The sequence below is a fragment of the Salmo trutta genome, unplaced genomic scaffold (genome assembly GCF_901001165.1).
Source record: "Salmo trutta unplaced genomic scaffold, fSalTru1.1, whole genome shotgun sequence".
NCBI lineage: Eukaryota > Metazoa > Chordata > Actinopteri > Salmoniformes > Salmonidae > Salmo > Salmo trutta.
In genome coordinates this window covers 4,232,887-4,251,631 of record NW_021822962.1, presented here as the reverse complement: position 1 = coordinate 4,251,631, position 18,745 = coordinate 4,232,887, and the positions used below count along the sequence as shown (strand labels likewise).

Below are 18,745 nucleotides of genomic sequence, written 5' to 3'. Positions count from 1 at the left end.
CCACGCCGGCCCATTCACATCCAGCTTTTTCACCAGCAGGGTCGTCTGGGTGGTGGGTGCTGAGGAGTATTTCTGTCGGTAGTAAAGCCATTTAGTGGGGAAAAACTAATTCTGATTGGCTGGACTTTGCTCCCCAGTGGGTGGCCTGGCTGCCAAGGGGGTGGGCCTATACCCTCCAAGGCCCACCCATAGCTGCACCCTGCCCAGTCATGTGAAATCCATAGATTAGGGCCTAATTTATTTATTTCAGTTGATTGATTTTCTTATATGAACAGTAACTCAGTAAAGTCTTTGAAATTGTTGCCTTTCAATATTGTAACGATCCTGGGTTTATAAGCGCGAATCCGCGCTTAATAACCCCATATACCTATAAACCATTATACTGTTCATTTAAGGAAATATGTTCAGCTCGCTTGTCATTTCAGACGAGCACGCACGCGCATACTGTCTAGACGAGTTGGCTACTTCCCGCGCGGGACAAGCCGTACACTGGTCGCTGGAATCCTTGTCTTCTGTTTTATACAGGAATATTGAATGAAAAATATCCACAGCATGACAAGGCCAACTCAGCAGTAGCCATGGTTACATCTATTTAGACGGATAAATTCACATTTTATGAAGGAAGTGGACTCTTCTATGCAGACAGGTAAGAATAAAGGTGCATAGCTCATGTTAACGTTTGCTAACCAGATAACCTATTTTAGCTAGCTAGTAGCTAACATTAGTCCACGAACGTGTGGCTATGTAAATGTGTAAGACAAAATTGTCTTGTTCATGAATGATACATTGTGCATGTGAGCACCTGCTACCTAGCCCAAATTAGTGAACATTTTCAAACTGGTTGAATTAGCCAGGTAACGTTAGTACTCCAAGTTAACGTTAGCTGGCTAGCTAGCTAACCACGCCACGTCAGTTGTGAGAACAGCATTTGGGGCGAGTCGATCATTTCAAAGTAACAAGCACACACAACGAACTTGAGAAACAATCGATATCACGTTCATTCATGACCGATGTTGTTGGTTGGCATGACAGTGTCAGCAGAAATGCGCGCACTCAGGACGGGCGTCATTGTCGGAAAGTGTTGGTCTGTTTGGAGCCTTGTGTGGACTATTTTGTGTGGGTCTCTTTGGAGCCTTGTGTGGACTATTTTGTGTGGGTCTCTTTGGAGCCTTGTGTGGACTATTTTGAACGTTGCACCGACCACTAGTAGTACACTACACATCTGTCGCTATAGCGATTAGTGAATTCGTGCAGATGGTGACGTCTGGATTAACAGTAGTTCGGGTAAAATACCCGTATATTCTACTCCTCTTGCCCTCCTTTCCAACAATGTCTGTCAGTCTATCCACCAACCCAGCCCTTCATGTGCGCGCAGCCCAGTAAACCAATGTAATCTGCCTTTCTACTCCAATTGATCCCGTGTACTATGACGCACCAGCTGTCGCCCAGCCCCCTTGGGTTGATTCTGGTTTCCCGAACGGGAGTCATTTCCCTGACAACCACGCAACTTCATGCACTATTGATTTACCTCACTAGTCGAGCCAGGAAAGGTCTGAAAACACCCTCTACATGTCCTGTCTGTGTGTTGTTCTACGTTTACTTCCAGTAGATTCCAGAGTCTCAGTCAGATGGTGAATAACCAGAGTGAGGTGAGCAGCTGGGAGCCCTGATGCCTGCTCTCCCTATTTGTGTCCAGAGGTGACTGAAGGAGGGAGGCATGTCTCTGCGGGAGTCCCCATTCCCCAACTGCTTTGTGGAGGGCCTCCATGCAGTGAGCTGGGGTCTCATCCTGCCCTGCTTCTGGTTCCTGGACCGCCTCATTGCCGTCTGCATGTCCACCAGCCTGGAACGCACCCAGCGGCAGGAGCAGGAGTGTTACCTCCACCCTCTCAAGGTGTTCTTCGGCTTCATCCTCTTCCTCACCCTCTTCCTGATCACGGCTCCCCTGGCCTTCCTGGGGTTCCTGCTTTGGGCTCCCCTCCAGGCTGCCCGAAGGCCCTTCTCCTACTACCAGGAGCCCCCGTCGAGACCAACACCAGCCGAGGAGGGGGAGAGGAACCTGGGCTTTGAGGCAGGGGCCAACAAGGCCACTTTTGGTTTTGCTACTGCCAACCTGTGCCTATTGCCGGACGGCATCGCGCGCTTCAACAACCTGGGGCACACGCAGCGCCGTGCCACCGCCATCGGCCGGAGCATCGTGCAGGGCGTGAACCGGCCACACATCCGCATCTTCGTGGACTCTCCCAGTAGCTGTGGCACCCTCAGCCCCTCCAGTAGCCTGCTCCCCGGCCCCTCCACCACCAGCCCTGCCTCATACGGCGCTACAGACCCAGCATGCCAGCCACCACCCCAGGCCCATTCAGACGAGGACCAAGCTGACGGAGCGGTCCCAACAACGACGCCCCCCAAGCCCAGTGACTCAAACTATGTGGTGTACGAGCCCTGTGACGACACTGAGGAGTCTTCCCATTCTCCTGCCCCCGTCATCAACACCAACCACAACTCCAACCAGCAGGACCGGAAGGGCCACAGGAACCCTCCACGGGCCCTACGCACTCAGGGGGTCGCCCAGCGCGGTCAGGCTGGGCCAGACGACGTGCCCTGGGAGGTGTCCTCTCTCTTCCCGGCCAACGTGGACATCCTGTGTCTGGAGGAGGTGTTTGATAAGAGGGCAGCTGTGAAGCTGACCAACACCCTGGGGCCCCTGTTCAACCACATACTGTATGATGTAGGGGTGTACGCCTGCCAGCCTCCCGGCAGCTGCTCCTCCTTTAAGTTCTTCAACAGCGGCCTGTTCCTGGCCAGCCGTTACCCAGTGCTGGAGGCCCAGTACCACTGCTTCCCTAACGGCCGGGGGGAGGACGCCCTGGCTGCTAAAGGCCTGCTCTCTGCCAAGGTACCACTCACCACAGAGATCCTATTACATTACTAGAGAGGATGAAGTCAATGGGCTGATATTGGCAGACATTTTGATTAAATTAAGGAGAAATACAGTTCTAATTTGTAATTCTATGCTACTCACTGTCATTATAGCTCTTGTCTTTCTCACCTCTCGCCTGCACTTTGAGTTTTTTCTGCTTATAATAACTGTGATATGTGGTTTTTTCCTACTAACTTTAGTTGAATGCACTGACTGTAAGTCTCTCTGGAGAAGAGTGTCTGGTAAATGACTAAAATGTAAATGTGGTGTCATCTGGTTGCCATTAACGCTCATACTGTATTGAGTTACTGTTGTCAGTTATTGTAATGATAACGGCCGGTTCCATTTTACCATGGGTTAAACAACAACATCAACAACACAGTTCATACCCAGTAGGTGAAGTAATGGTTTGTGGGTGTTCCCAGGTGCTAGTTGGCCAGAATCAGAAAGAGAAGAAGCTGGTTGGATATTTTAACTGCACACACCTCCATGCACCTGAAGGCAAGTCATCTTCATTCATTTTTTTTTTAACTTAATCCAAAATGGCCGCCTCTTCTCTATTTACAGCACAACTTCTCACATAGCTCATTATAATTTAGCTACTACTGTACATTGCATTCCATTTACACTGTTTATGCACCCTGAGGAAGGCACAGTGATGCTGAAACGTTGGTAAATACCCATTAAATGGCTGGGAGTTTATACATGGAGTGTGCGACTTTCTTTATTTTGATAGTTGATAGTTTATTCTCCGTTAGTCAGCACCTCCACACACTATTATTCTGGATGTGCACCAGCTCATGTTTTTAATACACTGTTTATGCACACCACACATTTATATACTGGGTTCCTGACATAGCTCACTGTAATATACAGTGTCTACTGTACATATCACTCTTAGTATATATTTTTGGTGTATATATGCACAGATTGCATTTGTTTTATGATAGTGTTGTGTTGAGGTTCTGAACAGACAGAGTAAAAACCCAAATGGACGACTAGAAAAAAGCTCAAGCCACATTTATTCAACCCGCTGGGTGCCTCAGCTGCAAGCACAACATACAAGTACATATCTATACCTTCTGACTAGGAGTCACCTCCTTTTATGACTAAGATAAACAATCTGTCTCTGTTGCTAGGCAGGAACTAAATCTGTTCCTCTTACTGATGTTGTCATGGCCCTGCATGAGTCTAGAACCTTCATTAGAGCGTGGAAGTGTGTGTGTGTGAGATAGGACTGCAGTTAGCTGGTCTCCAGAGATGTATTTTCTCTTCAACTGTTGACCTTATTGAGTTGAGTTCCACATCCCTCCTGGTCCTAGATCCACAGCAACTGGCCTGCCTTGTCAGGAACTGAGACTAGACTGTTGTTCTGTACCTCCTTCCTTAGACATATTACTATTCAGCAATAACATGTTTAAACAGACAAACTTTCTGTACTTCCCATTGTCTCGCTCAGTAACTTTCCATAAACAAAGTTCCTATTCTTCCTTCACTGACCCCTAACATAGTTCTTTATACTTTTTATTCTTTATGTAAAGTAATCAATAAGCTCTAATATGGTGACAGGAATAAGTATATCTCAAGCCAGAATCTGACAGTTCATTGTTGATTTGTTATGTGTGTATTTGTTTGACATTTTACTGCCCTGTTAAAAGCTAGTAGCACAAGCATTTCACTGCACCCGCTGTAACATCTGCTTAACTCTGTACGTGACCAATAAACTTTGATTTGGGACGCAGTAATTATCTGTCCAGCACCAGTCTCTCTCTGCTTGTATTGTAATGGAGTCAATAGTGTTGAGAGCTGATCCCTGTGTGTCCTGTGATTGGCTGAGCAGGTGAAGGGGAGATCCGCTGTGAGCAGCTCAACATGCTCACCAAGTGGATCCAGGAGTTCCAGGTGACCAATAGCAAGCCTGATGAGGTGGTTGTGTTTGATGTGCTTTCTGGGGATTTCAACTTCGACAACTGCTCACCTGGTACGTCTGTGTCCCAAATTGAACCTTTATATATATATATATATATAGTGCACAACTTTTGATGAGAGCCCTATGGGCCTTGGTCAAATGTAGTACACTATATAGGGTGTCTGTTTTGGATACCTTTCTGTCTACGTAGAGTACATTGTCTCTGCATGCAGTTTGTCTTCTATAGATGGGTATCTGTGGGCTTGATGTCATGCAACAGGTTTCCACATTGTTCCATGTTTCTGTGTGTTGGTCCTTGGTCAGATGACAGTCTAGAACAGAGGCACAGTCTGTTTGAGGAGTACAGAGACCCCTGCAGGGCCGGGCCGGGCCAGGAGAAGCCCTGGGTCATTGGTGAGTTGGACTGTTGCACGATCTTTAGGCTGTGTCCCAAATGGCATCCTATTCCCTGTACAGTGTACTACTTTTGATCAGGGCCCGAAAGTAAGTAGTGTGCTATTTAGGGAATAGGGTGCCATTTGGGATACATGCCACATAGCCGACATACAGGCCTCCAAGTCATTAGGAATGATCAAACATTTCTTGATGTCCTCTTGTGCACATTTATGTGACGTGAATAATGTGTTTAACCTCTTGTATAGTCAGTCTCCTGTACAGGCCCCAGCCCATGTTTACCTATGTTGTCTGTTGTTTTATGTCCTGTAAGGAGTTTATTTGATCTTTTTTTTTAACAAGGCACATCTGTGGAAATCAAGAAAATAAACGTTTTGTTATGTTATATCGTTCAGGCACTTTGCTGGAACAGCCTACTCTGTATCATGAGGATGTAAGGACCCCAGAGAATCTTCAAAGGTATGCTATCCCTCAGACTGCATTCACTGGATGTAGTCAATGGGCCCTGGACGAACATCGTAGTGCACTACAACACATTGAAACCACTGGCCTCTTTAATCATTTAGAACACTAGTCACTTTAATAATGTTTACATTTTTTATATACTGTATTCTATCCTATTCTACTGTATCTTAGTCTATGTATTACTCAGCTCATATCTATATACTGTATTCTATCCTATTCTACTGTATCTTAGTCTATGCCGCTCTGACATTGCTCGTCCAACTATTTATATTTTCTTAATTCCGTTCCTTTACTTTAGATTGTTAGATATTACTGCACTGTTGGAGCTAGAAACACAAGCATTTCACTACACCTGCAATAACATCTGCTAAACACGCGTATGTGACCAATAAAATATGATTTGATATGGAATAAGGTGTCGTTTGGGACATGTCCTAAGTTCCCCTGATCCCTTCCCTGTCTCTAGGACCCTGGAGAGAGAGGATTTGAGGAAGCAGTACATTTCCTCTCCTGTGGCCCTGGATGGCTGTCCCATGGTCTACCCTGAGTTGGGTCAGCCCTGGGTGGGGCGCCGCATCGACTACATCCTCTACAGAGAGAGCTCCATCTCCAAGCACTGCCGAACTGTACGTGTTTCCATACTTTTCCCCTCTCTGGTTTGTTTCCCTGTGGCTCAGTTGGTAGAGCATGGTGTTTGCAACGCCAGCATGGTGTGTGCAACGCCAGGGTTGTGGGTTCGATTCCCACGGGGGGCCAGTACAAAAAAATTAATAATAATAAAAATGCATGAAATGTATGTATTCACTACTGTAAGTCGCTCTGGATAAGAGCGTCTGCTAAATGGCTAAAATGTAAATGTCTAGCTAGGTTGGCTAACATGAGCTAGCTATCAGACACCTGCCTTCTAATTCAACTGTATAGGAGAGTTGACTTCCTTCATGTTCTCTCCACACTCCTGACCTCCACCTGTGTTATTGAAATGATTGCTTGGAACATCATGAGGATGTGTTCTAGGAAATACAACAGCATGTGTCTGGCTGGCTGCAGGCGTTGCAACGGCGTGTGTCTGGCTGGCTGCAGGCGTCGCAACGGCGTGTGTCTGGCTGGCTGGCTGCAGGCGTCACAACGGCGTGTGTCTGGCTGGCTGCAGGCGTCACAACGGCGTGTGTCTGGCTGGCTGGCTGGCTGCAGGCGTCACAACGGCGTGTGTCTGGCTGGCTGGCTGGCTGCAGGCGTCACAACGGCGTGTGTCTGGCTGGCTGGCTGGCTGCAGGCGTCACAACGGCGTGTGTCTGGCTGGCTGGCTGGCTGCAGGCGTCACAACAACGTGTGGCTGGCTGGCTGCAGGCGTCACAACAACAACGTGTGTCTGGCTGGCTGGCTGGCTGCAGGCGTCACAACAACAACGTGTGTCTGGCTGGCTGGCTGGCTGCAGGCGTCACAACAACAACGTGTGTCTGGCTGGCTGGCTGCAGGTGTCACAACAACAACGTGTGTCTGGCTGGCTGGCTGGCTGCAGGCTCACAACAACGTGTGTGTCTGTTATTAATTCTGGTGTTATTACATCCTTTTGTTTCTCTGCGCTATAGGAAATCGAGGAGTTGACCTTTGTGACCCAGCTTGCTGGCCTCACCGACCACATTCCAGTGGGCCTGAGGCTCAATGTGTTCCTGGACTCAGACACTGCCCAGTCTGAATGAGTGACAACCCACGCCTGAATCCATTTGGGGAGAAGGGAAAGATATGTTTTTATTCTAAATGGCACACTATTCCCTATATAGTGCACTACTTTTGACCAAAGTCCTATGGGTGCCATTTGGGATGCAGGCATCTACTATGCACCACACGGGTACAACAATAACTTGACTTTGTAATTGTTGCTGTGAAAATGAACAGACCAATGAAACATGCCTGGGGGTTATGTTGTGGATGATCTGGCCTGCATCCTCAGTCAGAGAGATGGAATGTGCATCGCAAATGGCACCCTATTCCCTGTATAGAGATGGTGAGGCATCCCAAATGACTCCCTATGTAGTGCACTACTTTTGACCAGAGCCCTATGGGGAATAACGTAGAGTTTTGGACAGTACCATTGTCTGGTAGCTGCTGGATTAAAACTGATATTGATTTGCTGGTGCTGCATACAGAGACCAAATCTAAGCTGAGTAATGGCATGATTCACTGCGTTTTATTTATATATGTATGTGTGTGTGTGTGTGTGTGTGTGTATGTATGTATGTATGTATGTATGTATGTGTGTATGGGCCTTTTCAGGTCAGGGGCATTGATAACTCACTTTTATACAGTCAATCTTAGTTTTGGTAAATTGTTGGTACTGAAAATAATATTTTATATTTTTTCACTCTGATTTCACGATAATGCGTGTGGAAAATAAATGATCTCACTGAAATGCACCAAATGTTTGAGTCTCTTACTGCATACAAGGGTGGTCCAAAAAAGATTAGAATAATATTTGCTGTGTGGAGGGGGTGGTGAAACTGATTAAACCAAGAACAGTAACACAGTTATATAAATATGGATACATTCTGAAACCTTTATAAGAAGTTGATTGTATGGGTTTCGAGAGCGATTAAATATTTAATGTCATGTTTTATAGCTGAAACGAGAGCAATATTATTTGGTGTGCTACTTCGCAAAGTCCCACTCCTGTACGTTAGGCGGCGGTAAAGCGCATCCAGGAGGAGAACTGTACGGAAGAAGGCGTAAACAGCGAAGAAACCACCTCAACCAATCAGAGTCCTGGAATCAAACACTTCCTGTTTCTAGACTGATTGGAAAAACAAACCAAAAACACATGCGTTTTGATGGCAATGACACGATAGTTAAATCATGTGTGTACTCAATTGTTCTCGGCAATTTCTCTCTCAGATACTTTCACATAATGTTCTTCGAGGGTATACCGGTGTCGTTAGAGGTGCGTCTTTAATTGTGAAAGCGCGACGCAGCACAGAGTTTTTATATCGACGTTACACATGTCTTGCCTCTCAACAAATGCATCCACATCTCTCTGCATTTTACAACGGTATTAGAAGATATTACGCCGATTTACATAATGAAGAGAATGTTTCAAAGCTGGACAGCCCTGGCAAGTTTCTGGCACAACAAGATGAATATGAGATGCAGAGTGACTCAAGCCAAAGTAAGTATAACTAAAATTGATTAAATCAGATACACTACTAACGTTAGCTAGCTAGTTAACGTTACATGGCTACAAGGCACCCAATTCAATTACAAAGTCATACTATCTGATCTAGCTAAGCGCCATACCTGCCTCTTCGTGTAAAAGCCTCTTCGTGTTACAGCAGCATACCACCCTGCATCCCACTGTTGGCTTGCTTCTGAAGCTAAGCAGGGTTGGTCCTGGTCAGTCCCTGGATGGGAGACCAGTTGCTGCTGGAAGTGGTGTTGGAGGGTCAGTAGGAGTCACTCTTTCCTCTGGTCTAAAATAATATCCCAGGGCAGTGATTGGGGACATGTGCTGTCTTTCGGGTGGGATGTTAAACAGGTGTCCTGACTCTCTGTGGTCACTAAAGATCCCATGGCACTTATTGTTAGAGTAGGGGTGTTAACCCTGGTGTCCTGGCTAAATTCCCAATCTGGCCCTCATACCATCACGGTCACCTAATAATCCCAAGCTTACTATTGGCTCATTCACCCCCACTCCCCTGTAACTATTCCCCAGGTCATTGCTGTAAATGAGAATGTGTTCTCAGTCAATTTACCTGGTAAAATAACGGTATAAATAAAAAGTTTGTGTTTTTCCGAAAGTGCACAACACTTTTCTGTAGACCAATTCTAAAGCTTCATCTGGCTGAGTTTACTCACCTCCACAATACATTGACCTGTATGGAAGATATCCTGGGTGCCAGTCTGTTGGGCCATCATGCCAACTCCTTGTTACTCAAACATGGTTGGTATGACATTGAGTGACAGGGAGTTGGAATGATATCTCCCAGGCTAGTGTATTACTTATGAATATATATATATTTTAACCTTTATTTAACTATGCAAGTCAGTTAAGAACAAATTCTTATTTTCAATGACAGCCTAGGAACAGTGGGTTAACTGCCTTGTTCAGGGGCAGAACGTCAGCTCGGGGATTTGAACTTGTAACCTTGTGGTTGCTAGTCCAACACTCTAACCAGTAGGCTACACTTCCACCCCCATACTGAATGTCTGTTTAATGTGATGATCCTCCCTCTCCTCTTGCTGTAGGAAACCCGCAGGAGGACTTTAACATGGACGTGTTGGTGTCCCTGCTCCGCCAGGAGAATGCAGCAGACATCTGTGTCATCAAGGTGCCTGAGGACATTAAGTACACCGACTACTTTATCGTTGTCAGCGGGTCCTCCTCAAGGCACCTCCGTGCCATGGCCCTCTACGCCATTAAAGTGGTAATTCCTTTATTGGATCAATTGTAGGTTTGCAAAATTCCGGTAACTTTCCACAAATTCCCAGGTTTTCCCAGATATCCTGGTAGGAAGAACCGCAGAATCCGAAGGGAATAAGCAGGAAACCTGGGAATTTCCGAAAAAGTTACTTGAATTTTGAAACTCTATTTGGAACATGCTGGTCAAAGCTGTGCAGCAAACGCCATGTACATTTGGCACCACTGTGTTGTAATACATGTTTCATATTTTGGCAGTACAAATATATGAAGAAAGATGGGGACCCACATGCCAAGATTGAGGGAAAGGATGCAGATGACTGGATGTGCATTGACTTTGGTATGTTTGATGATCTGCTCCTGGTGCTGGATTATAGTGCAGTAGGATGATCTGCCCCTGGTGCTGGATTATAGTGCAGTAGGATGATCTGGTGCTGGATTATAGGGCAGTTTGATGATCTGCTCCTGGTGCTGGATTATAGGGCAGTTTGATGATCTGCTCCTGGTGCTGGATTATAGGGCAGTTGGATGATCTGCTCCTGGTGCTAGATTATAGGGCAGTAGGATGATCTGCTCCTGGTGCTGGATTATAGGGCAGTAGGATGATCTGGTGCTAGATTATAGGGCAGTAGGATGATCTGCTCCTGGTGCTGGATTATAGTGCAGTAGGATGATCTGCCCCTGGTGCTGGATTATAGTGCAGTTGGATGATCTGTTCCTGGTGCTGGATTATAGGGCAGTAGGATGATCTGCCCCTGGTGCTGGATTATAGGACAGTAGGATGATCTGCCCCTGGTGCTGGATTACAGGGCAGTTGGATGGTCTGCTCCTGGCGCTGGATTATAGGGCAGTTTGATGATCTGCTCCTGGCTGTGGATTATAGGGCAGTTGGATGATCTGCTCCTGGTGCTGGATTATAGGGCAGTAGGATGATCTGGTGCTGGATTATAGTACAGTAGGATGATCTGCTCCTGGCTGTGGATTATAGGGCAGTAGGATGATCTGCTCCTGGTGCTGATTTATAGGGCAGTAGGATGATCTGCCCCTGGTGCTGGATTATAGGGCAGTTGGATGATCTGCTCCTGGTGCTGGATTATAGTGCAGTAGGATGATCTGCCCCTGGTGCTGGATTATAGGAGGATCTGCCCCTGGTGCTGGATTATAGGGCAGTTGGATGATCTGCTCCTGGTGCTGAATTATAGGGAAGTAGGATGATCTGCTCCTGGTGCTGGATTATAGTGCAGTAGGATGATCTGCTCCTGACTGTGGTTTATAGTGCAGTAGAATGATCTGCTCCTGACTGTGGTTTATAGTACAGTAGGATGATCTGCTCCTGACTGTGGTTTATAGTGCAGTAGGATGATCTGCTCCTGACTGTGGTTTATAGTACAGTAGGATGATCTGCTCCTGACTGTGGTTTATAGTACAGTAGGATGATCTGCTCCTGACTGTGGTTTATAGTGCAGTAGGATGATCTCCTCCTGACTGTGGTTTATAGTGCAGTAGGATGATCTGCTCCTGACTGTGGTTTATAGTGTAGTAGGATGATCTGCTCCTGGCTGTGGTTTATAGTGTAGTAGGATGATCTGCTCCTGGCTGTGGTTTATAGTGCAGTAGGATGATCTGCTCCTGACTGTGGTTTATAGTGCAGTAGGATGATCTGCTCCTGACTGTGGTTTATAGTGCAGTAGGATGATCTGCTCCTGACTGTGGTTTATAGTGCAGTAGGATGATCTGCTCCTGGCTGTGGTTTATAGTACAGTAGGATGATCTGCTCCTGACTGTGGTTTATAGTACAGTAGGATGATCTGCTCCTGACTGTGGTTTATAGTACAGTAGGATGATCTGCTCCTGACTGTGGTTTATAGTGCAGTAGGATGATCTGCTCCTGGCTGTGGTTTATAGTACAGTAGGATGATCTGCTCCTGACTGTGGTTTATAGTGCAGTAGGATGATCTAGTGCTGGATTATAGTGCATGAAGATTAGAATAATTTACTGAAATAACACACTGATGGTCTCTAGAAATATTACACTGATATATTTTCTCTGGATATGTGGTTAATAAGGTAAGGTTTTTACATTTATGTGAAAATGTCAATTTCTTACTTGCTAATCCTATTGCTCTCTCTGTCTCCCTTCTCTGTCTCCCTTCTCTGTCTCCCTTCTCTGTCTCCCTTCTCTGTGTCTCCCTTCTCTCTCTCTGTCTCCCTTCTCTCTCTCTGTCTCCCTTCTCTCTCTCTGTCTCCCTTCTCTCTTTCTCACTCTCCCTTCTCTCTTTCTCCCTCTCCCTTCTCTCTCCTTTCCTCCCTGTAGGAAGGATGGTGGTCCACTTCATGCTACCAGAGACCAGAGAGGTGTATGAACTGGAGAAGCTGTGGACACTACGTTCTCTTGATGAACAGTTGAGCTCCGTCCCCGTTGAGACGCTCCCAGAGGACTTCATATATGGAGCCCATGTCAATGTCACCAAGTGACTCAACAATTAAACAACTGTTGAGACTGGAGTGTTATTTATTGAAAAGAAGAGACACTGAGTCTGCTTCCTAAATGCCACCCTATTCCCTTTATAGTGCACTACTTTTGACCAGAGTCTTATGGGCCCTGGTCAAAAGTAGTGCACTATGTAGGGAAAAGCAGTGTACCATTTGGGGCTGATTCCAAATGTTGAAAACTGCAGTTACTGGTTGAATTCAGCCTGTAAATTGAAGTTGTCCTCTAAGCTTTGATCTTTGTTACCATTATAAACCAGTCTGCTATGCAGACTACATGACACAATAAGTGTCTTACAGTCATGGTTGTTAATGTTTCCACTGGAATGTAGCTAGGGGTTTAGGGTTTTTTTGTGTGTGTTGATGTGTTGATGCAGTGGGGAAGGGGGATTCGGTGGCAATGGTGGTTTGGGCATTTCATCAGAAGACTGAATTTTATTAAAGAATTCATTTCAAAAAGACTTTTCTTCAGATATTGTATTGTTCATGATGACTCCTGGCTAGCCACACATTATTACATTCAGTAGATGGTAACAATGACAGCATCTGGTGTAGAGCTTGGTATATGAACAACAGAACAATTGTTTGTTGGTTATAGTCAGTGTATAAAGCTAAAGAAAATATGGTCTTGTGCAGCTCCTGATCAGTGGTGGAAAAAGTACCCAATTTTCATACTTGAGTAAAGATACCTTAAGAGAAAAGGACTCAAGTAAAAGTGAAAGTCACCCAGAAAATACTACTTGAGTAAAAATATAAATAATTACATTTAATTTACGGAAAGCCAGGGGTGTGGTCCAACACTCAGACATGATTTACAAACGAAGCATGTGTTTAGTGAGTCCTCCAGATCAGAGGCAGAGGATGACCAGGGATGTTCTCTTGATAAGTGTGAGAATTAGACCATTTTCCTGTCCTACTAAGCATTGAAAATGTAACGAGCACTTTTGGGTGTAATGGAAAATGTATGGAGTAAAAAGTAAAGTTTCTTTAGGAATGTAGGGAAGTAAAAGTAGTCAAAATTATCATTAAGATACCCCCCCAAAAATGACTTAAGTAGTACTTTCAAGTATTTTACACCACAAAAAAAATATGTTGATGCAACAAACTTTCATGCTCAATAACAAACGTACCTTTATTTACACAGTATGAAGTACTGTACCATATTTTTGTATTTTTTTTATTTCACCTTTATTTAACCAGGTAGGCAAGTTGAGAACAAGTTCTCATTTACAACTGCGACCTGGCCAAGATAAAGCAAAGCAGTTCGACAAAAACAACAACACAGAGTTACACATGGAGTAAAACAAACATACAGTCAATAATACAGTAGAAAAATAAGTCTATATACAATGTGAGCAAATGAGGTGAGATAAGGGAGGTAAAGGCAAAAAAGGCCATGGTGGCAAAGTAAGATTTTTGTAGTTCGTTCCAGTCATTGGCAGCAGAGAAATGGAAGGAGAGGCGGCCGAAGGAGGAGTTGGCTTTAGGGGGTGACCAGTGAAATATACCTTCTGGAGCGCGTGCTGCAGGTGGGTGCTGCTATGGTGACCAGTGAGCGGAGATAAGGGGGGACTTTACTTAGCAGGGTCTTGTAGATGACCTGGAGCCAGTGGGTTTGGTGACGAATATGTAGCGAGGGCCAGCCAACGAGAGCGTACAGGTCGCAGTGGTGGGTAGTATATGGGGCTTTGGTGACAAAACGGATGGCACTGTGATAGACTGCATCCAGTTTGTTGAGTATCAACTATTATAAACTGGGTGGTTTGAGCCCTGAATGCAGATTGGCTAACAGCCGTGGTATATCAGACCCTATACCATGGGTATGACAAAACATGTATTTTTACTGCTCTAATTACGTCGGTAACCAGTTTATAACAGCAATAAGACACCTCGGGAGTTTGTTGTATATGGCTACTATACCACGGCTACGGGCTGTGTCCAGGCGCTTGTTTGAATGTTAAATGACGAGACAGAGGCATGGATGCGAGTAACCAGTCTTGTTCAGTATATTGCAATACATCCGGGTATTTCAAGCACCCCGGTAAAACACTGGAGTTGCAGTAATTAACATTTACCAACAGATGGCATCACTGTGCCATCTTACACCCATAACATCTTTCCTTTTATAAAATAGGACAGGAGCTGTCAATTCACTAACAAAACAAACCTAGTAATAATTTCCAACATGAACAGTTTAGTATTTTTTTTTTTTTTTTTTTTTTTTTCAGGTAACAACTTAACACATTTTGATACTCTCTTCACTTTTATCTCTGTCTGTCAACAATCCCTAATGGGAAACCTACAGATTAAGTCTTTTTGGTGGCTGGGACAGACGCCCACAGCGTGAAAAGACAGGGGGCTTGTCTGCGAGGACTGCGGGTTCCCGCACAGGCGTGTCACCTGACTGTCTAAGGGGAGTATTGATGGGCGAGGGAGCGGCCGACCTGTGATCCCCTGGCTCTTCGCCCAGTGCCTCAGGCCCCATGTGACTTGCTGGGGTTCTGTCTTTTGTCATGCGACCCCTTTGACCATCAGGGTTCTGAGTAGGTGCTGGCTCAGCAATCCGAAGGTCAACCCTGTTACGACGGTACCGTGATCCATTCACCTCGACCAAGTAGGAGCGTGGTGCCACTTTCTGTACACAGGATCCGAGTCTCCAGAGGCCAGTCCGGTCCCCTGGTAGTGGCTTCATCCGCACCGTTTCACCCACCCTGAGCTCAGGTAAGTCTTTTGCTGATTTGTCATAGATGAACTTGGAGACCTGTCTTCTGTGACGTAGCTTCACCAGCACGTCTGTCACCACACATGGCTCCAGGAGAGTGCTGGCTACTGGCAGAGCTGCTTTTAAGCGCCGTGCCATGAGGCGCTGGGCCGGGCTGCTATCCATGCCTTCTGTCGGGGTATTGCGCCACTGCAGGATTGCTTTCCAGGCATCTTTGCCCTCTCGCAGAGCTTTTTTGCAGAGGTTCTTTGCGATTTTGACTGCGGACTCCGCCTTCCCATTAGCTTTTGGGTGTCGTGGTGATGAAGTGACGTGCTCGAATTCCCAATCTGCAGCAAATTTTCGGAACTCAACCCCGGAGAATTGGGGTCCATTGTCTGAAATTACCCTATCTGGCTGGCCATAGCGGGCAAACTGAGCCTTGCAGCGTTTGATTGTTGTCTCTGCTGAGAGGTCGGGGAGGAGGTCAATCTCCCAGAAGTCTGAGTAATGATCGACTACCAGCAGAAAGTCTTTGCCACTGTGCTGGAAGAGATCTAGACTTACTATCTGCCAGGGGCGCATCGGTAGCTCGTGGGACATCATCGTCTCTCTCTGTTGCTCAGTGGCATATTCATTGCAGATTGTGCATTTACTGACATAGTCTTTGATTTCACTCTGCATTCCTGGCCAATACAGTGTGTCACGTGCTTGTCTGTAACAGGCCTCACCTCCTATGTGACTTGAGTGCACGCGCGCCAACATCTCAGGGCGCAGAGACCGGGGAATAACGACTCTCTGACCCTTGAATATTACTCCGTTTTGAACACTGAGCTCCTCTTTGACTGGCCAATAATCTCTGACGGCTAAAGCAGTTTCTTCCTTGCAGTCGGGCCAGCCCATCAGAATCACAGACCTCAATGCCTGGAGTTGCTCGTCCCTGTCTGTGTGCTGTCTGATTTGTATCAGGCGCTGGTCCGTGACATTGAGGTAGTCAGCCTGGTTGATGTGTTCAACATCCACTTGCTCTGTTTGTAAGCTGCACACTGCGTGTCGTTCATGCATGGAGCGTGTGTGAGTGCCTGATGCAGTAGCCCTGCTGAGCGTGTCACTCACATACATCTCTGGCCCTGGCTTATACACCACCTTGAGGTTGTAGTTTTGTAGGGCCAGTAGCATGCTCTGCAGTCGTTTCGGGGCATTCAGGAGAGGCTTGCTGAATATAGCAATAAGGGGCTTGTGATCTGTCTCTGCGGTAATATTGTCGCGCCCGTACAGATAGTGGTGGAAGCGTTGGCATGCAAACACAATGCTGAGGCACTCCTTCTCTATCTGGGCATAGTTCTGCTCTGTTGGGGTGAGTGCCCTAGAGGCGAATGCCACAGGCTGGCCCTCCTGCATGAGGCAACAGCCAAGTCCATACTGGCTTGAGTCACTCTGAATCGTGACAGGTTTTGACACATCGTAGTATCGCAGTACAGGTGTCTGGGTGACCAGTTGTTTTATTTCCCTCACCGCTGCGTCATGTTTTGGGAGCCAATGCCAGATGGTGTCCTTGTCCATGAGCCTCCTTAGTGGCTCACACACTTCAGAGAGCCGCGGTAGGAACTTGGCCAGGTAGGTGACGAATCCGACGAAGCGCTGCACTGCCTTCACGTCAGATGGGTGGGGCATTTCCAAGACAGCCTTCACTTTTTCAGGATCCGCCTTCAATCCAGTGGAGGACAAGATGTGCCCATGAAAGCGGACCTCTGGCACTTTAAACTGAAGCTTTTTTATGCTTAGCCTTAGCTTGACCTGTCTGCATCTGACCATCAGGGCCAGCAGCTTGGCATCATGGTCACATTCTGCCTCCTCATCACTGTCCCCACAGCCCACTACGAGGATGTCATCTGCTATGGGTTCCACGCCACTGAGTCCCATCAACAGCTCATGCTGTTTCCGCTGATACACCTCTGGAGCCACGGAGACACCAAACGGGAGCTTCAACCACCTCTTCCTGCCCCAGGGTGTCCAAAAGGTGGTCATGTAGCTGCTGGGCTCGTCGAGCTTGCACTGCAGGAAGGCATCTCTGGCGTCCACGAGCGTGAAGACTCTGGCCTTTGGGAGCTTGTAAAGAACATCCTCCAACGTGGGCATAATGTAATGCGAGCGTCTCAGAGCCCGGTTGAGGTGTTTAGGATCAATGCATATCCGTAGCTTGTCTGGTTTCTTGACGATGACCATATTACTTATCCAGTCTGTAGGCTCGGTGACGGATATCATGTGGCCATCTGCTTCGTATTTGTCAAGCTGAGCCTTTGTAGCTGCTTTCATGGCCACTGGTACATTGCGGGGTGCACACTGGACAGGCTGGATTGCTGCGTCCAACTCAAAGTGGACTTCGCCGGGAACTGACTCGACCGGTGCATTGAAGACATCATGGTACTTGCTCAGGAGTGTCTCCTTGCTCAGGGGCCCAGCCTGGACATTGTCTACAATGTTAAGATCAGCTGGGATGGTGAAGTTAATGAGTCCAAGGCGCTCGCATGTAGAACCTGACAGTAATGGCTGTTGACTAGCCTCAACTATTTCAAACTCAAGGGTGTGTTTCTGGCCACGTAAAACACACTCTGTCACAAACAGGCCTAAAGAGGTCATGAACTGTCCCGAATACAGTTTCAGCTTGGTGCTACTCTGTGTGAGTTTGTCTCTGGGCGCGAGCCTCCTTTTGTCTCTAAGGCTCATAACGTTACATGTGGCCCCTGAATCTAGCTGGCATTGCTGTGGTTTATTATTAAGTAGCAGAGTGACAAACCACTTTTGTCCTTTTGCCCTCACTGCCCCTATGCACTCGCTAGCATATACATCCTCTGTGCTGTTGTTCCCTTCATCTGTGTTTGTTTCAATGGAGTGCACTTTACCCTCCTTTCTCTTGCTTTTCATGCAGACCCTTGCGAAGTGATTAGCTGTACCACAGGATTTGCATATTTTTCCATAGGCTGGGCAGTATTCTTTTCCTCGTCCATGAGAAATGCCACAATATCTGCACGTATTGGGGTTGTCTGCTGCAGAGTTGGCTGTAGTATTAGCATTAGCAGTGGCAAAGGGGAATTTCCTTACTGGCTGCCTGAATGTAGCATTGACATTGTCCATATGTTGTCTTTCTAGTTCCATGGACCTTACCCGTATATCAGTAAGCTCTGCTGCACGGCATGTCTCCACCGCCAAGACCAGCGTCAGGTCGCGTTCTCTCAGCAAACGTCTGCGGGTGCCCTCATCAGTTATGCCAAGCACTAGCTTATCTCTGATCAGTTCATCTCTTAAAGCACCATAGTCACATGTAGCTGCCTTTTCCCTTAGCCTAGTGACAAAGCTGTCAATGGACTCCCCGTCCTCCTGTTTGCAACAACCGAAAACATAACGCTCGTAGATAACGTTCTTTGCTGGCTTGAAGTA

The 18,745-nt window shown here is 46.6% G+C and overlaps 2 protein-coding genes across 4 annotated transcripts; both read left to right on the top strand.

Moving 5' to 3' along the window:
- Positions 1-438: 438 nt before the first annotated feature.
- Positions 439-8,122, top strand: LOC115187642 (sphingomyelin phosphodiesterase 5-like). Of its 3 annotated transcripts, none has more exons than XM_029746613.1 (8): positions 439-646; positions 1,697-2,896; positions 3,346-3,421; positions 4,761-4,901; positions 5,154-5,243; positions 5,639-5,702; positions 6,175-6,334; positions 7,298-8,122. In XM_029746613.1, exons 2-8 carry the CDS (start codon positions 1,718-1,720, stop codon positions 7,406-7,408), a joined length of 1,821 nt encoding a protein of 606 aa, XP_029602473.1. In that variant the 5' UTR covers positions 439-646; positions 1,697-1,717; the 3' UTR covers positions 7,409-8,122. The 3 variants fall into 3 exon arrangements, with proteins under 3 accessions (XP_029602473.1, XP_029602472.1, XP_029602471.1); XM_029746612.1 differs by having other exon boundaries at positions 440-646; positions 1,610-2,896; XM_029746611.1 differs by having other exon boundaries at positions 440-646; positions 1,607-2,896.
- A 269-nt stretch (positions 8,123-8,391) lies between these two features.
- Positions 8,392-13,067, top strand: LOC115187723 (mitochondrial assembly of ribosomal large subunit protein 1-like). The gene is made up of 4 exons (XM_029746721.1): positions 8,392-8,868; positions 9,945-10,123; positions 10,375-10,456; positions 12,431-13,067. Exons 1-4 carry the CDS (start codon positions 8,559-8,561, stop codon positions 12,589-12,591), a joined length of 732 nt encoding a protein of 243 aa, XP_029602581.1. The 5' UTR covers positions 8,392-8,558; the 3' UTR covers positions 12,592-13,067.
- The last annotated feature ends 5,678 nt before the right edge of the window (positions 13,068-18,745 follow it).